General features: G+C 34.5%; 1 protein-coding gene across 2 annotated transcripts in view; it reads left to right on the plus strand.

Moving 5' to 3' along the window:
- The window catches only part of LOC149566795 (RNA pseudouridine synthase 4, mitochondrial-like), a 145,731-nt gene that overhangs the window by 119,601 nt on the left and 5,969 nt on the right, over nucleotides 1-20,161 (plus strand). For both annotated transcript variants that reach the window (XM_089820106.1, XM_089820107.1), the window contains one exon: nucleotides 17,083-17,129. In XM_089820106.1, coding sequence (XP_089676232.1) covers nucleotides 17,083-17,129 — 47 coding nt within the window. The remainder of the gene's footprint in view (nucleotides 1-17,082; nucleotides 17,130-20,161) is intronic.

Below are 20,161 nucleotides of genomic sequence, written 5' to 3' on the forward strand. Positions count from 1 at the left end.
TAGACAAAAATACAGATTCAATTTCACACAAGCTAACATTCTTAATACTCCCTCTTTAGCAAGGGAAATTGAAATAAGTTTAACTTACACAATAAGATGTAATTATCATTATGTTTTAAACTAAGAGAGAGAAAGAAGAAAGAAAACATAATGGATTTTCATGGTGTCCGGCTATCGCCCAAAAAAAACCCATGAAGGTTATCAATGTGTTTGGCAAAATCTGGCCCGAAGAACAAGGATAACCCAAACTTTCAAAACAATGGGTTTTCATGGTGTCCGGCTATCGCCCAAAAGACCCATGAAGGTTATCAATGTGTCTGGCAAAATCCGGCCCGAAAGATAACACCAAATTCAACCATTATTTGAAAACAGATCAACTAAAATAAAGTCGTCACTTTATAATAGGATCAGAACACACGAAAGGTCGTCACCTTTCACAAGAAATGTCATCACTTTTCACAATACAAGCTTGCACGCAAAAAAAAAAATTTGTATTCATGAATATTAGATAATAAATGCATTTACAATAATATCATACCAAGTTTTCTTCGGAAGAACACAATTTTCAACTTCGCAAGAGGTTTGGTGAAAATATCAGCATTCTGTTCATTTGTATTGATATAACTCAATTTAATGATATCTTTGCTGACCATGTCTCTTATGTAGTGATAGGGAGTCTCGATATGCCTTGATCGATTGTGGAAAACTGGATTTTATGACAGCTTGATACAACTTTGATTATCACAATGAATCACAGTTGGTTTTAGAGGTTTTCCAAATAGCCCAAATAGTAGTTTCTTTAACCAAATTGCTTCACATGCTCCCATGGAGGCAGCTACATACTTAGCTTTAGTAGAACTCAAGGAAACAACTGGTTGTTTTCTGCTGAACCAAGATATCATTGCTGACCCAAGATTGAAGCAACAACCTGTAGTGTTTTTGCGGTTAGAGGAACAACATGCCCGATCTGAGTCAGTATATCCTTCCAAATTTATCTCAACATTTTCATACTTTAATCCAAAGCCAATCGATCCTCGTAAATATGTTAATATATGTTTTGCAGCCATAAGATGAATCTTCTTAGGTTTACACATAAAATACTAAGAACATTTGTAGCATAACATATGTCGGGTCTGGAATTCACAAGATACATAAGAGATCCAATTATTTGTCTGAAGAGAGTAGGATCAATGTCTGAAGAGAGTAGGATCAATGTCCTCAGATTTTGATGCTTATTCTTTTAGCTTGTGTAAGCTTGTTTCCATCGGAGTAGATAAAGGCTTACTATCCATCATTCCAAATCTAGTCAGAATATCTTGAGTGTACTTTCCTTGATGGAAGAAAATGTAGTCTTTCTTCTGATTAACTTCTAATCCCAAGAAGTAATGTAGTAACCCTAAATCTTTCATTTCAAATTCAGCTATCAGATCTTGTTTACATTTTTCAATTAATTTAGAACAAGTATTACCATTCCATCATTTGTGGTTTTGAAGTATATGTTAAGAGTCGGCTTCATTTTTTGAGTATCCAAGTTTGGATAGGTAACTATCTATCCTTTCATACTAAGCTCGAGGAGCCTGTTTGAGACCATAGAGTGCTTTCTTGAGTTTACATACATATAATTTTTTATCTTTTATTGTGAACCCTTTAGGTTGTTCTATGTAGACTTCTTCATTAATGACCACATTTAGGAATGCAGTTTTTACATCCATTTGATGAATCTTCCATCCTTTTGATGCTGCAATTGCAATAATTGTTCTTACAGAAGTGTAACAAGCTACTGGGGCAAAAGTTTCTTCATAATCAATGCCAGCTTTTTGGGAAAATCCTCGAGCAACAAATCTAGCTTTGTGGTTTTCAATACTTCCATCAGCTACGTATTTGATTTTGTATAACCATTTTGAAGATACAATTGTTTTGTCTTTAGGCCTAGTTACAATATCCCAAACATCGTTTTGAATTATGGAATTGTATTCTTCTACCATGACATCTTTCCACTCTTGTGACTTTAGGGCTTCTTCAGCTGTTGATGGTTCAGTTATAAGAGTACTGTAACTGTTACAAGATTCAAGAAGAGTTGGTAGATTAACGGATTTCCGGATGATTGATTAACAGAGGAACAAATGTGTTCCTTATAAAGAATTACAAGGACGTTGTTTCTAAAAAAAACAACGTAGACTGAAGACGGAATTAGAAACAAAACTAGAGATAGGATAGGAAACATTCCTATCTGGACTGAAGAAAAAAAAGATGGGATAGGAAACATTCCTATCTAGACTGAAAGACGGACTACAGACAAGTAGTTGACTATTATAGAAAGTGTAAGATATTATCTTAATACCCTCCCTTAATGGTCAACGTACGAATGCCGGAACATTCTGTGATAACTGAGACCCTCCTTGGATCTACAGAATGCTGAAACCAAGAAGCTTTGCCAGAAGAGTGCTATGACTCAAAATAAGTTGCAATTACAAAACTTCGTTTTTGTGGAAAAACGGTAAAACCCAGAATCTCACACAACCTTGCGTATTACGGACAACTTGAAATGATTTTTGAGGAGAAAATCAACAAACCCAAAAAAAACAGGAACAAATTCAGAAGGCTAAAAATGTAGCTTCGCCTTGATCAGGAAGCTCGACAACTTGTGTTGTTGGTTGGGAAGCATTTTGTCTTGCTTGGGCAGCCAAACGTTTCCGGCACTCAAATTTCATATGGCCGAACTTGTGACAGTAATTACACTGTACATTTTGCCTCGTAGAGCCATCCAAGGATTGAGCAGAAGGTTGATGCTGGGAAGGCTAAGAAGACTGATGGTTGCCAATGTTCTGTTGAAAGGATTTTGCAGCAAAGGCTTGCTCAGTGGAGGTGGAACTGGAGCTGCTACCAAATTGTTGTTTCCACCGATCTTGCTGAAGGAGCAGGGTGCAAAGATCAGTGAACTTTAGATCAACACCAGTAGATGTGATGGTGAGAGTCTCGATAAAATGCTCATAGGATTTTGGTAAACTCCGAAGAGTGATTACCACAATATCCTCTTCCTCCATCTTGCGACCGATGGCAAGTAACTGATCACGGATTTCCTGAATCCAATTCAGGTGTGCCTAGAGCGAGGTGCGCTCATCCATGACAATAGAAAACAGAGTGTTTTTCAAAAAGAAGGCTCTGCTCTTGTCGGAAGTCTCATGAAGACCTTTTAGATGTGTCCAGATTTCGACAGCTGTCTTGCCGGATGGAATCTGAGAAAGCTGGTCATCAGCTACGGATAGTTTGAGAAGCATTACTGCCTCTCGATTGTTCAGATTCCATGTATCTTGATTAGGACCCGGAGAAGTCGGACGCTGTGTAACACCCAGAACAAGTTGAGCGGTGTTGCGATATTCGAAGATTGCGATGATGTGCTGCTTCTAGGTTCCATAATTGCGACTATTGAATTTGGAATTATGCTCGAGCAGAATATTTGTTAGAGATGCCATGGCACGTTTTTCAATGAAAATTGTGAAAATCTGTGAAGGCACGTTCTTTGAGGCAAAAATATGAAAGACCCAGAAGAATTAGAGAATGACCCAAAAGAGAGCTTGAAAAACCCAGAAGGAATCTCCTGTCGTTTTCTAGATTTGCTGGCTCGAAAATTGAGGCACAAAAAACGAGGTACCCAAAAAATTCTGACAAAGACCCAAATAAGGTCTTGAAAAACCCACCAAGAATTTGCAAACAAAAATAAATTCAGAGGTCAAAAACTAGGGTTTCGGGCAAAACCTTAGTCGGCGGCTTTGAAGGTCAGATTTGCAAAAAAAAGGCGGATTTGGTGAAAAAAATGCAGCGTTTGCAGTCGGATTTGCAAGATTTAATGACGACTTCTGAGTTCCAACGTAGGCCGACCAAGATTAAGCCGTGATTTGCAGAGTTCGGCCTCCAAAATTGTGCGTTTTTAAAGACTCGAGAAAAACGACCTCCAGATTTGAAAGAACTCACGTCCAAGAATCAAGAACGCTAGTAGCTGAATACGCGGGCAGAAATGAAGACCAGGCACGGGCGCGATCGTGATCAGACCCCTAGACGTAGGCGTGAGCAAAATATTTCGAAAATAAATTCCAGCAGAAAAAATGCAACTTCGGTTTGCATCTTTGCACGTTTTGTTCTAAAAACAAATGCTAGTTCATAATCACGGGAGTAGCAAAAAAACGCGAGTTCCTTAGCCACAAATGTGAGTTTCAAAACATGGGAGCAAAAAAGAAAAACCGCGAGTTGTAGATAATCGTCCACGATTTCCACGCGTTTTGCAGATGACGGGAGTTGTAGAAAAAACGTGTTTGGAAGTCACGAGTTTTAGGGCAGACTGGTCGAAATCTCAGACACAAAAAACCTTAGACAAAAAACCTCAGACAAAAACCCTAGTTGAAATCTCAGGGTTTTTAGAAAGCAAGGATCACAAAATAATTTCGAAAATTGGCTCTGATACCATGTTACAAGATTCAAGAAGAGTTGGCAGATTAACGGATTTCCGGATGATTGATTAACAGAGGAACAAATGTGTTCCTTATAAAGAATTACAAGGACATTGTTTCTAAAAGAAACAACGTAGACTGAAGATGGAATTAGAAACAAAACTAGAGACAAGATAGGAAACATTTCTATCTGGACTGAAGAAAAAAGAGACGGGATAGGAAACATTCCTATCTAGACTGAAAGACGGACTACAGACAAGTAGTTGACTATTATAGAAAGTATAAGATATTATCTTAATAGTAACATAATTGATTTCGAGTTCTTTTGTTTTCTTTTGAGATCTCATCTGGTTCCACATTGTTTTCTTCCAGCATCTTCCTTGCCCATAATGGTCTTTTCTTCCCATTAGTTATATCTGGTTCTCTCTCTTCAGGTGTGTGCTCCCTTTGATTTTCAGTTTGTCTAATTTCCTCATTATCTGAGATTGGTTCATCTTCTATGCCAGTTGAAAGTTTTAAGGCAGAATCCTCTTCAAAAATTACATCTCTACTTATTTCAACTAATCTTTGTCCAGGAATATAAATTCTATAACCCTTGGAATTTTCACTATATCCTATAAATATACCTCTCTTCCCAGAAGGTTCAAGTTTAGTCCTTTTTTCTTTGGGTATGTGAATATATACTGGACATCTGAATATTCTAAGATGACTTAGATCTGGTTTTGTCCTTGAGAAGACTTCTTTAGGTGTGGTATTCTTTAGAAATGAATGTGGACATCTGTTTTGAATGTATACTGTAGTCTTAGAAGCTTTTGCCCAAAATGAGGCATGCATATTTTGATCATGTAACATAGCTTTTGTAGCTTCAATGATGGTTCTATTTTTCCTTTTTGCGACTCCGTTTTGTTGAGGATTATAAGGTACTGTATACTCCCTCTTAATCCCAACAGAATTACAAAAACTTTTGAAGATATCAGATGTATATTCTCCTCCATTGTCTGATCTTAATGTTTTAATCCTTTTACTTGTCTGATTTTCTACTAATGCTCTGAAGGTTTTGAATTTTGATAAAACTTCATTTGATTCTTTGACTTTCAAGAAATAGATCCAGGTCTTCCTAGAAAAATCATCAATGAAGGATATGTAATAATGGAAACCTCCTAGATAAGGTGTGGGCATGGGTCCACAAAGGTCTGAGTGGACTAGTTCCAAGACTGATTTTGACTTATGTTCACTAGAGGGAAAAGGTTTTTTTATGATTTTCCCTAGAGCACACCCTTTGCAAGTTCCTATATGAGATGAGTCTAGTTTAGGAGTACCAGAAGTTATCTTATTTAAATTAGGAAGTGAACTAAACCCAATGTGCCCAAGTTGTCTATGCCATAATTCATTAACATTAGATGTTTCAAGACTAAGAGCTTGAGTTTGAATATTGCTTAATCTATATAATGTTCCAAATCTGGACCCTATGATAATGGCATTTTTCATATTTGAGTTATTAGGCCAATATAGTACTTGGTCTTTGTTGAAGGTGACATGATATCCATCATCGATTAGACTTGAGATAGAAATTAGGTTCCTTTTTATGCCTGGTACAAATAAAACATCTTTAAGATTAAGTGTAGTTCCATCTTTTAATTTTATGGAACATGTCCCAATACCTTTTACAGGATAGGTAGAATTGTCTCCAATTGTAACTCCTTCAGTGATATAAGTTCCAAATGTATCAAACATATCTCTGAATCCAGAGATGTGACGAGATGCACCACTGCCTACGATCCAAGCTTCTTTATTTGAATTTACTTCACTTGAAAGTGCGGAATAGTATAGTTGATTTTCATCTTCCTTTGTTTCAGCAAGGGAGGCTAGAATTTTCTCTCTTTCTGGACAGTTTCTAAAAGTGTGTCCTATCTTCTCACACTTATAATACTTAACATGAGAATGATCTTTATTAAAATTCTTTTTATTATTATTGAATTTTCTCTTTCGTTTATTCGAGACAGTGTGAAGAGTTTGATTCTCACCTTCTTCACTTGAAGTGATCCCTCTGGAGATTATCCTTGATTCTTTTGCTATGCATTTATTTTTCAACTGATCAAACATAGGAATTGAAGGTCTTCTTACTACTTGTATGAAGGTATCCCAAGACATTGGAAGCCCTCTCAGAGCTATTAATGAAAGTTCTTGATCTTCTATTTTGTTTCCAATGGAAGATAATTGTTTCTTCGTTTCAGAAATTTTCTTAAAGAAAGAGTGAATAGAATCTCCTTTTTCCATTTTAATAGTTAGTAGTTGAGATTTTAAGGTGATTAGTCTACTTGAGTTGTTTATCTCAAATGTATTTTTAATGGTCTTGAATACTTCATATGCACTTTTGATCTCTGATATGGAAGGAAGGATGTGATCTTTAATTGAATCAACAATTATTTTCCTTGCTTTATTATTACGTCTTTTCCAGGTGAGTTTTTCAGTTTCATCTTGAGGTATTTGGAGATCTTTTTCAATGCAGTCTTCAAGTTCTAGTTCTTCCAAAATTGTAATGATACGGGTTTTCCAAGAGAAGAAATTTGATGCACCTTCAAGTCTATCTTCTACTTTGACGTTATTTGCTATTATTTCTTCCTTCAATCGAAATTTGAGATTTCTCTACCAATTTGGCTCTGATACCATGTAAAATTTTATTATGCTGTGGTCTTGATTGGTGTAAATCTCAATTTCAATAAGTCTTGATAATGCAGATGTTAAATTACAGTAGTACTGTAACTCTTATTTCTTGGTGTTTATTGATGAATTAAATAATGTATTGCAAACTGAATATATCTGAGACTGATATGTATTATGATCCGCGATGTGAGAGTATGATTTCCCCGGTTATTGATCAACTCCACATGGCAGATCATAATATATATATATATATATATATATATATATGTGCGTATAAGGGAAAAGACATGGTGAAGGGTCACGTTCCAATATAACCGGACAGTCACGATGTATAACATGAGTCGAGTCATGATGGTTTGCAACTGAAGGAAAACATTAGTTAATCTGCCTTTGACAAAGCTTCCACTCATGGTGGTAAGCATGCACTACGTATTATAATCTGCCGATCATTAAGATCAGGCAATCTGCTATATAATGATAAAGTCTTACGTGAGCATCATGTGCTATCGGCAGCATAAACTGATTACATTATATAAATGCTTAATCTAATCTTGAGTATATATATATATATATATATATATATATATTGTAATCAGTTATGCAAGATTGACTTGAGGATAGACATAAAAATACAGATTCAATTTCACACAAGCTAACATTCTTAACACTACAAGCACAAATTATGTTCTGGGGGTCTTTGACAAGCAAAAATAACCTTTCCACTACACTTAAGGAAAATATGAGTGATTACATAGTGTATCTAAGGTATTGTAGAGAATTTTACAGAACAATGTCAAATTCGCCAAATAAGAGGAATGCATATCAAAAAAACAATTCTTTATCTTCAAGTTGCAGCTAGCAGATATGCCACTTCGTATTTGGGGAACAAGGTTGTTTGGATTGTTAAAAGTGTATTGGTGTTTGACATAGCAAATATGAGATATCTTTTAAGTCTTATCTGTGCTTTGAATGAGTAGATTTGAGGGATTTAAGTGTTGTATTTGGGCTTTGCTAGAGCGAATCTGGGGGATTTTGGCAGATGTATCTGAGCTTTTGCAAGGTGAATCTGGTGGATTTTTGCAGGTGCATCTAAGCTTTCACAGGGTGAACCTGGGGGATTATGGCAGGTGTATTTGAGCTTTCACAAAGAAAATCTGGGGAAGTTGGCAAGTCTTTTGTGGCATAGCTGAGGAATTAGTTTCCAATTTCAAAAATTGCAACTTTCAAAGTGTTAAAAACACCAAAAACTGTTAGTTTGAACCTGTGATTTGGATCCCACTAGGCGTGCTAGATAGTGTGCAATGAGAAGTGACTCAACAAAATGCAAATAGCTAAGTAATACACTCAAATCAGCAAATGAAGACAACATACAAGATTATACAAAAGAAGGGTAAAAACAATAAGAAATGCTAACCTAAGCAGCAAATCAATAACCTTTTTGATGCAACAATATGTTCATTGATGTTTGGTTGGTTGTGCATACATTCAAGATTTTAGCAGCATAGCAACACTCCAAATGCTAAATGGGTGAGAGATAACAATGGTGAAGGGTTGGATTTATAGAGTTTGAATGAGATGAAAGGATGGTTGATATTGATTGAAAATATCAATGGTGGAAATGCTTGACACGAATAAAAGGAATTAAAATTTTCTTTCTTGAGCACTTGGGGAACAAAACCATGTGACCAGGTACATGGGCCCATGTACATGATGTGATGGAAGAGTTGACTTTGGTTTCCTTATCGTTATGATTAGGGGTGTGCACATGATTATGGGGCTCACTAGGTTTAACGAGTGATGATTAGAGGACAAGTGGGAAAAGTAGGCCTATGTCATGTGAGGAAAGAGTGACTGAGTAATTAATAATTATTTTTAAGTCCGTGTGGGAGGAAATGGATTGATTAAGTAAAGACATGGGTTTAATTAATCAACTGAGGGATTAGCATGCAAGTGAATGGGTTAGGAATGTGCAAGTGGATGAAGTGTTTTGGGATTTATGAATTAATGTAAATTCAAAATAGAGGAGAAGGGATTCAATTAAATAGATGAATGCATTTATTGAATTAAAAATAGTGACACTATAGGCAAGTTAAGTAATTAATTTATCTAGGAGGATTAATCAAATAACTTGATTGTTTAATAAATATGACAAGTATAGAAGAATAGTTATTGTGCTCAATTTGATTAAATGTTTGATGATCAGATTTAAGTGTTTATAGGAACAAATGAGGGCCCAACAACGTAGACTTCTTTGAACATAAAGAAAATTAGCAATAGATGCTTCAGCCACATCTAGTGCTTGCATGTTTATCAAATCAGCAACATTAGTATCTGTCTTAGGCTTCTTTCCTCTCCTAGAAGTAGCATCCTCTTCCCCACGAGAAGCATCACAAATGGATCTAGTAGTCATTGACACACAAGGCTGCAAATTCTCAATTGGAGTCCCTTTACTTAGTGTCTCCCCCCCGATATGCAAATCTAGTTAACTCAATTTTCTTACCTTGTGTTATATTTTTGCTACCTTTCACGCTTTGATCACCTATCACCAAAAGATGGCAATAGACTTTTGTAATGCTACCCTTATATAGTTTGTGTCACAACTAGAACTCTCATACTCACCCCCTGATTTGTTTTTCTTATCTATATCACTTCTTTTAGCAAATTGTGAAAGAGTCTTTATGGGTTGAATGGGCCTTAAAGACTCCCCAATTGCTGCTGTACTTCTAGGTCTAGTTATTTTAGATGTTTCTTCTGTTTCAACTGTAACATCCTCATTATCACGATTCCCACCATTCCCTCACTCCTGCTCCTGATTTTATTATTCTTCAGAATGTCATAGATAGTCACAATTAAAAAAAGAAAAGAAAGCAAAATGAATAGCTTATCTGCAGTGAAAAAGATTTGATGCCAAAACCTCCTCTTTCAGCTGCTATTCAGTACTTGACCAACTGCTCCTCTTGCTGCTCTTCTCGTTCTTTGCAAATGTAGAATTGATGTATTTGACTCTTTTGTGTTGTTTTATTCTTAGATAAGGGTTTTGTAATTTTTAAGTGTTTTGTTATTGACCTTGGGGGTGCGGTTAGGATAAAAATGGAAAAAAAGAAGTGTTTTTGTTTTTGTTTTGACATGCCAAAAAGTGCTTGGGCAATAGGGAACGACCAGATGTCTCTATGGCGGTCGGTGTATGGATACGCATCCCTTGGCTGTCCTGAGGATGTCCTGTCCCCTATAGGCCAACCATGTTTCCTTAGTGTCTCAGGAACTTCCCGTCCCAACAAACAAGATTGTACACTCTAGGGGATGTCCAAAATCCATCCTTGAGCTGTCGCTGGGATGGGTGTATGAGTAAACACCATAGGATGCGTTCTTGTGGAGCACAATGTGTAACTTACCAGCTATGCTTTCTTGAAGATCATTCTCTAATTCAGTATATGGAACCTCCACTTCCACATGTGTATCTCTGATTTTCAATCCCACAAAACTAGTTGAAGATTTCAAAAAGGTCTTCCATTATTCCATTTTCCCTCACCAAGACCAAGGCGATGCATCATTAGAACTCATTAAGCAACAATATATCTGACATTTATTCATATTCACTAAATTTACTTGTAATTCAAAGTCGTTTGCTATAAATTGTCAATCACTGAAATATTATATCTTATCCTTATTCTTGTTTAAAATTAAGATTGTATAATAAACCACATCACCCATCAATGCCTAGTTCAACAACTGATTAAGTGTAAGACTTGATCATTGAACTTCACAAGATTGTATGGATTGTGTTCATACAATATAGTACTATGGCAAACTGTTTAATTCAATCCTTTCTACAATTGAGATACCGATTACTTAATAATATTCCTCAAATTTTTCAACATGTGATTAAAGAGAAAAAGAAAGGGTAATTTAGATATCCATGTAGTTCATCAACATGATTCAAAATGCATCATTCCTAAGAAATGTGACACATTTAATACTAAACAGCTAAGTCACAGTATTCAGGGCATATAAAGCATGAGATTTGGATATTTCCGACTATTATCTTTTTCTAAAATATTTGTTGAAATTCACAGTTATTCGAACAGAAAAATCGGAGATGTTTGTTTTTTCTAAAATGTTGGCTGAAAATCACAGTTATTAGAGCACAAAAAATAGGGAATGTTTTTCTACTCCCGTAAACATATGTTCAGCATTTAGCATTGGTTTTAGGGTTTTCTAGTCAATTTTTCTCTATATAAGAACAGACAGAATAAGTATAGCATTAGACTTCTGCAACCAGTGTTCCTGCCATTAAATCCATTCTAGCTCTAGCCATGCAGCTGCTGCTCCTGCCGTTCAATACATTCCAGCTCTAGCCGCACGTTTGCAACCAGCTGCTGTGCATCGATGGCCATATGCGTTTGTTTTAATTTGTTTAATCCTTTTGAAAACTTTGATAAACTAATGTCAGTGCTATTATATTAAATTTATTAGTTATAAATGAAGATTTTATTTTATTAAATTTATTTCTTTTGAAAACTTTGATAAACTAATGTCCATTGTTCCTATATTAAATTTTATTAATTACGAATGAAGATTTCATTTTAAATTTAATTAGTATACTTGAAATGTTTTAAAATGTTGATATATTATTTTTTTAAGTAATACGACAATCAAACGTTTGTTCCAAATTATAAATGAAATATTTTAAAAATTTGAAATGTTGATAAATTATTTATTAACTATATGGTTATTTACATTTTAAAATTTTAGAATGAAGTTGATTAGATTTTTTTTAAAACTATGTTTTTAAATAGTTTAAAATTGACCTCTATTATAACAAAATTTTAAATAAATATGTTAAACAATATAATTTTAAAAGTACTAGTTTTAAGTTATAATTTTGATTATATTTAATTGTTAATAAATGAAATCGTTTAATTATCTAATATTATTTTATTTTATTTTTATATATTCTTATTAAATGTTAATAAAAACAATTTTTTTTAATATATTACATTACATTAAAAAGAATTATATTATATTGAATATATTTAAAAATAAATTATATTATATTACATATACTTAAAAATAATTAAAATTATATGAGGTGAATTTAATTCAAAAATTTTCCCGAATTTTCAATCTATCCAAACTTCATTTGAATTTTATAGTTGCTGAACGTGAATTTGAATTCAAACCTTGTGACTTAGCTAAACAGAACTACCTTAATAGTTATAGTAATTACAGATATGGGTAGTAGGCTTAGCAAATATATTTAGTGTCCACTTTCCCTTTCTCATGTTTTGATGGAAAAATACAAGAACTTGCTAGTTCACTTTACAAACAAAGCCCATATTAAAGCCAACAAATTCCACTTCTTGCATGTGTAGATAATCCGACCATGGTTTTAATTTGCACAAAGACTTAACATAATATCCCCCATCTCAGGATTCTAGTCCTCTCACATTCTAATTAATATTCTTCATCAAAACATAAAAAGGGAATCCTTTGTGGAGGGTGCGAGATTTTCCTTCCCTACAGAATTTTTGGAAGCACTTGCAAATTCCTTACAATCCCATCATTACTAATCTTTGCATCACAGCCAGACAAAATACCACAATTTAAACTACCACCCATAGATAGAACAATTCCTTTGCTCGACCTATTAGCCTAAACAATGATCTTTGGCCTTTTGGATGAGCTCTGTCCAGGCAATTCCAGCCAACCTCCAGACCCTTTCTAATCACCTCTTTTCATGATTGAAGGCCTAGGTTGGATTCCTTTTGTAGAGAAATCCTCAAAATTTTTAGAGTACTCAAGACTTATCTTATTGTTATCATTTCTCTCTAACATTTTGGGAAGGAGTAGTTTCCATGCAATTCTCATTTTGAAACCAAAACAAATTACTGTCTGACTACTGTTTTCTTGAATAATCACATAATAAACCCAATTCACAATACTTTTTTGGGTACCTTTATCTCAAACAGTTTTAAAGCCACCTAAATTCTTTATATCACTATCCATGTTTCCGCTAGGTTATGGCAATCAATAGGTACATTATTATCCATGTTTTTTAAACCTTTATTCAAATGAGGGCAATTCATTCTACTTTACATCAGTTCCCATTTGTACATGATCATCATCTTTGTAAAGATGAGTAATTTGAGCTACCTAATCGTTTAATTTTATAATTAAAAACAAAACTAGTGATAGGCATTAAAATATATTTGGGAAAAGATATTATTAGAATCTATATTGATAACCTTGCAATTTCTTATTGGGGTTCGAAGGCTTATCTATGATGGGGAGGGAGGTACGGAGAATAGATTGGGCACAACATAGAAGTGTGTCAATGTTGGGCGAGATTTTGCATGAGACACTGGAAATTGTAGGTGTGGGGGTATTAATGAGGTTGATTTCAAAGGAGCTTGATTAGTGTAAAGGTTGTAGCTTCAGTCGGATTGATTTTAACATGAGATACCTTGTTGATGGTAAATCATCTTTAAGATAAATATCTTATATATATAATATAATATAATATATGTAATATATATTATACATTATAAATTATTATATAATAATATATTATATATATGGTTAACATATTAATATTATGTATATGCTTAAGATGAGTTACATATATGGTTATTTATATTACTATTATATTAATATGTTAAGTAGTGATATTTAACTGTAGAGACATGTCTCCTTCTCTCATATTTATAAGCCTTCATTTGCATTTGGAACACAATCAATATAATGGCATTGTTAGTACATTTGCAGCGATCCTAGAAATTAACAATTAGTACCAGTGTGGCCAAGTTGGTTGTGATGGGTGTTATAATGTTGGGCTTTCGAACATCTCAACGCATGATAAGTTTGCATGTGGTTGAAATTTAAGGAAACACAGGGTTTACAAATGGGATGCAACATGGTATGTGGTGAAAAAAAGTGTCTTAGTTGGCTTTTTTGAGGAGTTATATTTTGCAGCATTCATGAATTAATGCCTCCATGTCAAAATTATGGTCTGAGATGAAATATGTGGTGTAATGCCAGAAATCATGATATTTGGAGCTAAGGTGGCTGTTAGAGTCATGCACTGTACAAAATTGACATTGGTGATACCGATTGAGGATATTGCAACATGTGTTAATAGGTCTTGATTGTGCAAAAGTGGAGTTTTTCCTTTCTAATATTAACCATATTTTAAGGTGTAGTGAGTACTAAGAGGGAAAGGCAGGTGGTAATAGAAGGTTCTGGTAGAGGTGTAGTAGTAGTGGTAGGGATAGGGAGTGAGAGTGAGTATTGGGAGTTAAGGTGTCGGAGTAAGCTAGGAATCTGAAAGCTTTCGCTAGTGAATTGATAAAGTTATAAACACAATAGGATATTTATTATTTAATATGAAGAATGTTTGCAAATATAGGCAAGGTAGATGACGTAGGAAGTTGGGACTCAAACTATGACTAACCCTCAAGCTATATTAATGACTGGAACTGATAGAATATGCAGAAATATCAGATTGATAGCCTCTTGGAAAGCATAAACAGGAAAAAAACCATGCAAATCTAGATCCATATCGGAGGATTTGGGTTGTTCTTCAAATTGTGCACTACTAAATCAGATCTACCCTAAGGCGTCCTATAGAAAAATACGTTAAATAAAAAGATAGAAGGATAGCTGTATTGACATTCAGAGAGATAATAATCATTGTTTTCTTAAAACTGCTGAAATAAAGACTCCAAGCTGAAATATTTTTCCAAGGGAAAGAAAGTTCGGTCTTGATGTCCTGATCTTCTCTTAGATATTACAAAATCTGGATGTGACTAAACGAGTGAAAAAGTGTGAAGTTGTTATGGGTGGTGGCTTTCTAAAAGGTCTAGAAGAAGCTCCTTTACTAGAAGGATCAAGGAACTAGCATGTGCTGTCAAAGGAATATATTGATGAAAAGCCTGAACTATAATATTAAGAAAATGTGCAAAGAGCTGAGTCGAGATAAATAGTAGTTCACACACGATTGCTTAGTTGTGAATGGCACCTAGGAGGTGCTGAAATACCATTCGCTAAACTAACAGTGACAAGGTTGAGATAGTAGTTAAGGAATGGAGGACAAGGGAGATGGTTACATGTAATATGCTAGAGTGATTTTTGAAAGTGAAGCATGATGGTTGAATATGCAACCTGATCAGGGGACCTAATGGGAGGATCTTGATTTTGGTGACTGTGAACCCATCCCTTCCTTGTACACAAGGTGACGAGACATGAAGTTGACAAAATGAGGGAAACAAACTAGTAACCTCAACAAAATATGTTTTATACTGTCTCTTGAATTTTTTTCTGGGGCTTGATGCTGCTAGTGCTTCTCATCCAAAATGTTTATTGGTTTTTTATTTATATTTGCATTTTATTTAATTTCTTTCAACTCTTCCTTGTTCTTTGAACCCTATATAACACCTGTAATAGAATTTATGACAGCTTATCAAAGTTGCTTAAATTTGCAATAGTATAACTCTATATTACCAAATTCTTCCTTGGCAACACTAAAGTCTGGTCCGGTTCTTGCAAAAGTCTGGTCCTTATCATATTCTTGCGAATGTCTTCCGTAGACCTTCAAAGTCTGTTCATATACTGTCAGACAAACCCAAACGTAATTTTGCCTTTTTTATGGCAAATTTGTAAATCTGTAGCAGGACCCAGACCAAATTTGGCCAAATAATGGATTTTTTTGATTTATTAAAGTTTTTTTTGGGTCTATTTTAGTCAATACAGCCCTACAGCCTTAAACAGACTACTAAAAAGGCCAAAAAGATAAATGACATATGCCATTTGGACTAAAAACATTTATATATATGGTTGTGTATTTTGCTATGTTGCTTTACTATTAGCGTAGTGGTGTGTGAACTTGTTTGCCACTGCATATACATATACATATACATATACATATACATAGACATAGACATACACATATAAACATACATGCAAAGTTATACACATACATATAGATATTAAAAAGACCTATGTTTTTGTATGGATGAACCAAAAATGAATTGAAACCCACCCCCCCCAAAAAAAAATAACTTTTGAACCTGAATCTTGAACCCACATCCAAACACAAATCCCAACTGGCAACTTAGGTATAACTTTATAATTTTTTTAAATTTCTTTATCATAACATCGTGAGAAATAGGACAAACATTTCTTGTAATGTCTTAGAATCTGGGTTTTTTCTTGTTCAAATGGGTTGCCTGAATTGAGAGGAAATTAATCTGAATTTTTCGACTATACAGCAGATGCTTTGATGTCCACAATTTATGCTCTGATACTACTTTAAATGGTCTTATATATGTGTGCATATGTTTACACACACACATGTCAAAATTAGAATGAGTATCCTGGTGATCTATCTCTGGGTCGGATTATAATTTCCTGGGGATGATTTAAATGTCAACTGCATCTCATACAGGAAAGGCCATTTGATTGTTGATGATTATGTAAAAGTGCTGCAAGTTGAATATGGAATGACTGAAGAATAATTAGGTGTTCACAAATGGGAATTGCAAACATGTATGTAGATCAATATTATAATTTAGTAAATAAATATTAGGTAGGAACACATCTTAACTTCTAAAAAAAATTACTTGAGAAACATGCCACGAGGTTTCTTTTGAGTGGGAGTTTAGCTCCACATTTACTACGTTTTTCAATTTTTGCAGAAATAGCAATGAAAAGAATCTTTTCACCCTGGAATTCTTTAGTTTAGCAGTTTGATTTCAAAATTCTCTCCATAAACAGGAGTGCACTTTAATGAGTTGCTGGTAGGATGCTCATCATCACTATTTATTCTCCTTTCTGTTCTTATTTTAGCTTATTAGCTTTCATCCGTGCATTCTTAAGGTAGTTACCTTTTAACTTTTCACATAGTTTCATCACATAAAATATGCGATTTTCTTTTCCTTTTTTTAAAATTTTAAATTACCATTGTTTCACAATGCAGGCTGCACATGGCTTGAGCTCTTCCCATTTACTGGGAGAAAACATCAGGTATGATTCTTTCCTTTTTTCATTTTCTTAGGTTATAACTTGGAAACAAACAGTGGGGTTTGAATACCACCAGTACACTGAGTTCCGCAATTCTGGGAACCAAACATACCGGAGTCGGATTCTGAAAAGAATCTCTTGTGGGTGCACATATGTGATTTGTGTTTTCCAATGCCAAAATGTTTAGTGATTCCAGTTTGATCTTTTAGCATATGTATTGGTATATGGCATTCTAAGCTTAAATCCTTTTTTAGCTACATTCATATACATATACGTATACATACATGCATACATACATACATACATATAATACCAAATTTTTTACATATATACGTATATACATATACATACCTATGTACATACTTGATACCTTCCCGAGTCCCGACAAACTTAGCTCAACCACTTGCTCACACCCAAGGCAAGCATTACTTTCCAGCAGATGAAAATTGTTCAAACTCACACTAGGACTATTGGGCTATGATGTATTTACTTTTAGTTTTATAGAAACTATTTACTATGATGTATTTACTTCTAGTTTTATAGAAGCTACAATGATGTATTTACTTCTAGTTTTATAGAAACCATTTACTATTTTGCTTTCGGCCATTAGCATTCTGCATGAGAACATGATTTTGTACCCACTTTGCATTTATATATATCTTAACTCAGCTTGTTTCTTTTATATTCTCATTAGTTAACTCATTGGATGCATCTTCCTATTGAAGTTTGCTAAAAAAAGGTATTTTTACTTAAATTTAAGTTGTTTTTTAGGTTCCTGAGTTTTTTGCCGAGTTTTTTAAAAAATTGGCTGAATTTTTCCCGAGTTTCTTTTTGGATTTGCCGAGTTTTTGCCGAGTGAGTTTTCCATCTATGGTCCTAAGAACAAAAACATTTATAAATAGGAAGGAACAATAAATCATATTACTATTTGGCTTAAGGATGGAAGTGTAGGTGTTATCCAAGTTCCCTAGATGCCAGCTTTGTATAGGATTCCCTCAAAGTTTACAGGTCCAAGTTCATATGCATCAAGGTTCACGGAGCACTGACCCCTACCCTATCTTGAGACAAAGATCCATTGCTTGAATTAATACAAGCCACTCCTTGGTAACATCACATATGTTTTACTTTGTATTAACATAGTTCCTCAACAAGATATAACAGTATAACCAGCATTAGAAAAGGGTAAGCCTTCACAAGGAAAACTACTGATCACAGTCAGGAGTACATCATAAAAAGCGATTGAGGACTAATTACATGACTTGTATTTAAGACTAAATACAATAGGAGGAGATAATCTGGACATATCCAACTGATACATATTTCAACAAAAAATTTCAGTTCTGTAATTATCTCAGCCCCAACCATCTTCTTTGAAAGTACTGTCCTCAACCTTGTCCCCTCCATCAGAGTGGCTGCCATCTAGTTTGCCCCTCTCATTCCTTGTTTCCTCCTGTCTGGTTCTGGTACTATCTTGCACAGTTAGGTCTTGTGTGCATACCTCTTTGCTGTCTTCAATCCTTGTGTGTAGTGGCCTTCCAGTCCGATATAGATCTGGATATTTTTTTTTGAAAATGATAATGGCTCTATCTGTGAGAAGAGAAAGAAATCTATCTCTTGAAACAACAGTGGCTGTAACCTGTTACAAAATATAGAGTTGTATGAGTTTAAAATTAAAATCAGTAAGGTCCCACTTTTTATTTTGGAAAATATGCTTCCAAATGGCCCACTAAATCTTAAAAAGTTAAAACATATTAGAAACTATTCAACTTTGAGTCAAACTCAAACACAAGCCAACAAGATTTTCATGCCAGGAAAGGTCATTCCTGGTATTCCAAGGTAGGGATTCCCAAAAAACAGAGACCAAACCTTAGCAAATTTCCAATAAAAAAATATGTTAATAGGTTTCATGACAATTACACATGGAACAAAGAATATACTCCTGACCACCATTTGAAAGAAAAGACCCAACAAGTTTTTTGAGAAGCAAGATCCATCTAAAGCAAACAATCTTAGGCTCAACAGGTGAATGTCAAAATAAATCAATGATAAAGTGCCATCTAGAGATTGGCCAGTTAAAGCCCCAACCTTTGTTAATTTTGTCAATGATATCCACATCATGTTTAAGCATGTTGTAAATATGCTTTTTGGAACAATTTAACAATGAATTTCCATCTATCCACTTCGATCAAGCATCTGCTGGATATTCATAATCTTACTAGGGAAGATAGACCCACAACCTTGGATATAAGAGTATATGTTTTTCTTTGAGAGATAGGAATGTTATATTTAGTATTGATTTCACTCCAAGTCACCATTTGCTTGTCAATCACCATATCTTGTATGAGTGAAATGCCATTATTATGCCATTTTTTTGCAGAACAACATTGAGTTAATGCAAGAGGTTTATTGTTAAGATAAATGCGCTACCAGATAGATCAATCTGACACAATATAGTAAGGTTTTTTTTTCCATAAACCTTAATCTCAAAATCCCCAAACACCATATCAATCAATGGAGTATTCTTTCAGTGTTCACGTTTCTTGATGACATGGCCAAGTTGATTCTAATCAAAATCTTCTAGGGCTCATTGCCAATTAAGGCTTTGATTATCCATTTAGAAGCTAAGGCAATACCCTGCATTTTGAGGTCCCTTTAGACCTAATCCCTCCATGTTTTTGGGAGAGCAATACCATTCCCATTTGACATAGTGTCTCTATTTGTATTATGTGTTTGTGGTATTAAGAGGAGCACCCTTCATCAAGGTATTAGAGAAGTTGTCTGATAAACAATCACACAGATTAGCTCTTTATCAATTATTGTTGGGGGCATATACATTACACACCCCCATGAGGACATTATATTTAAGAATCACCTGGATAACTCTTTGGCAAGGCGACAATCCATTACTAATAATCTTATCAGCTCACTGAGGTCCAATCAAACGACATGACACATTTCCCTTCTATAATCAAATAATAATAAGATTAGAAAAATATTTTCTATATATATACCGATCCATTTTTTTATTCGTAATA

The sequence above is a fragment of the Cupressus sempervirens genome, chromosome 3 (assembly GCF_028749045.1).
Source record: "Cupressus sempervirens isolate cs-2001-9-10 chromosome 3, ASM2874904v1, whole genome shotgun sequence".
Classification (NCBI taxonomy): domain Eukaryota; kingdom Viridiplantae; phylum Streptophyta; class Pinopsida; order Cupressales; family Cupressaceae; genus Cupressus; species Cupressus sempervirens.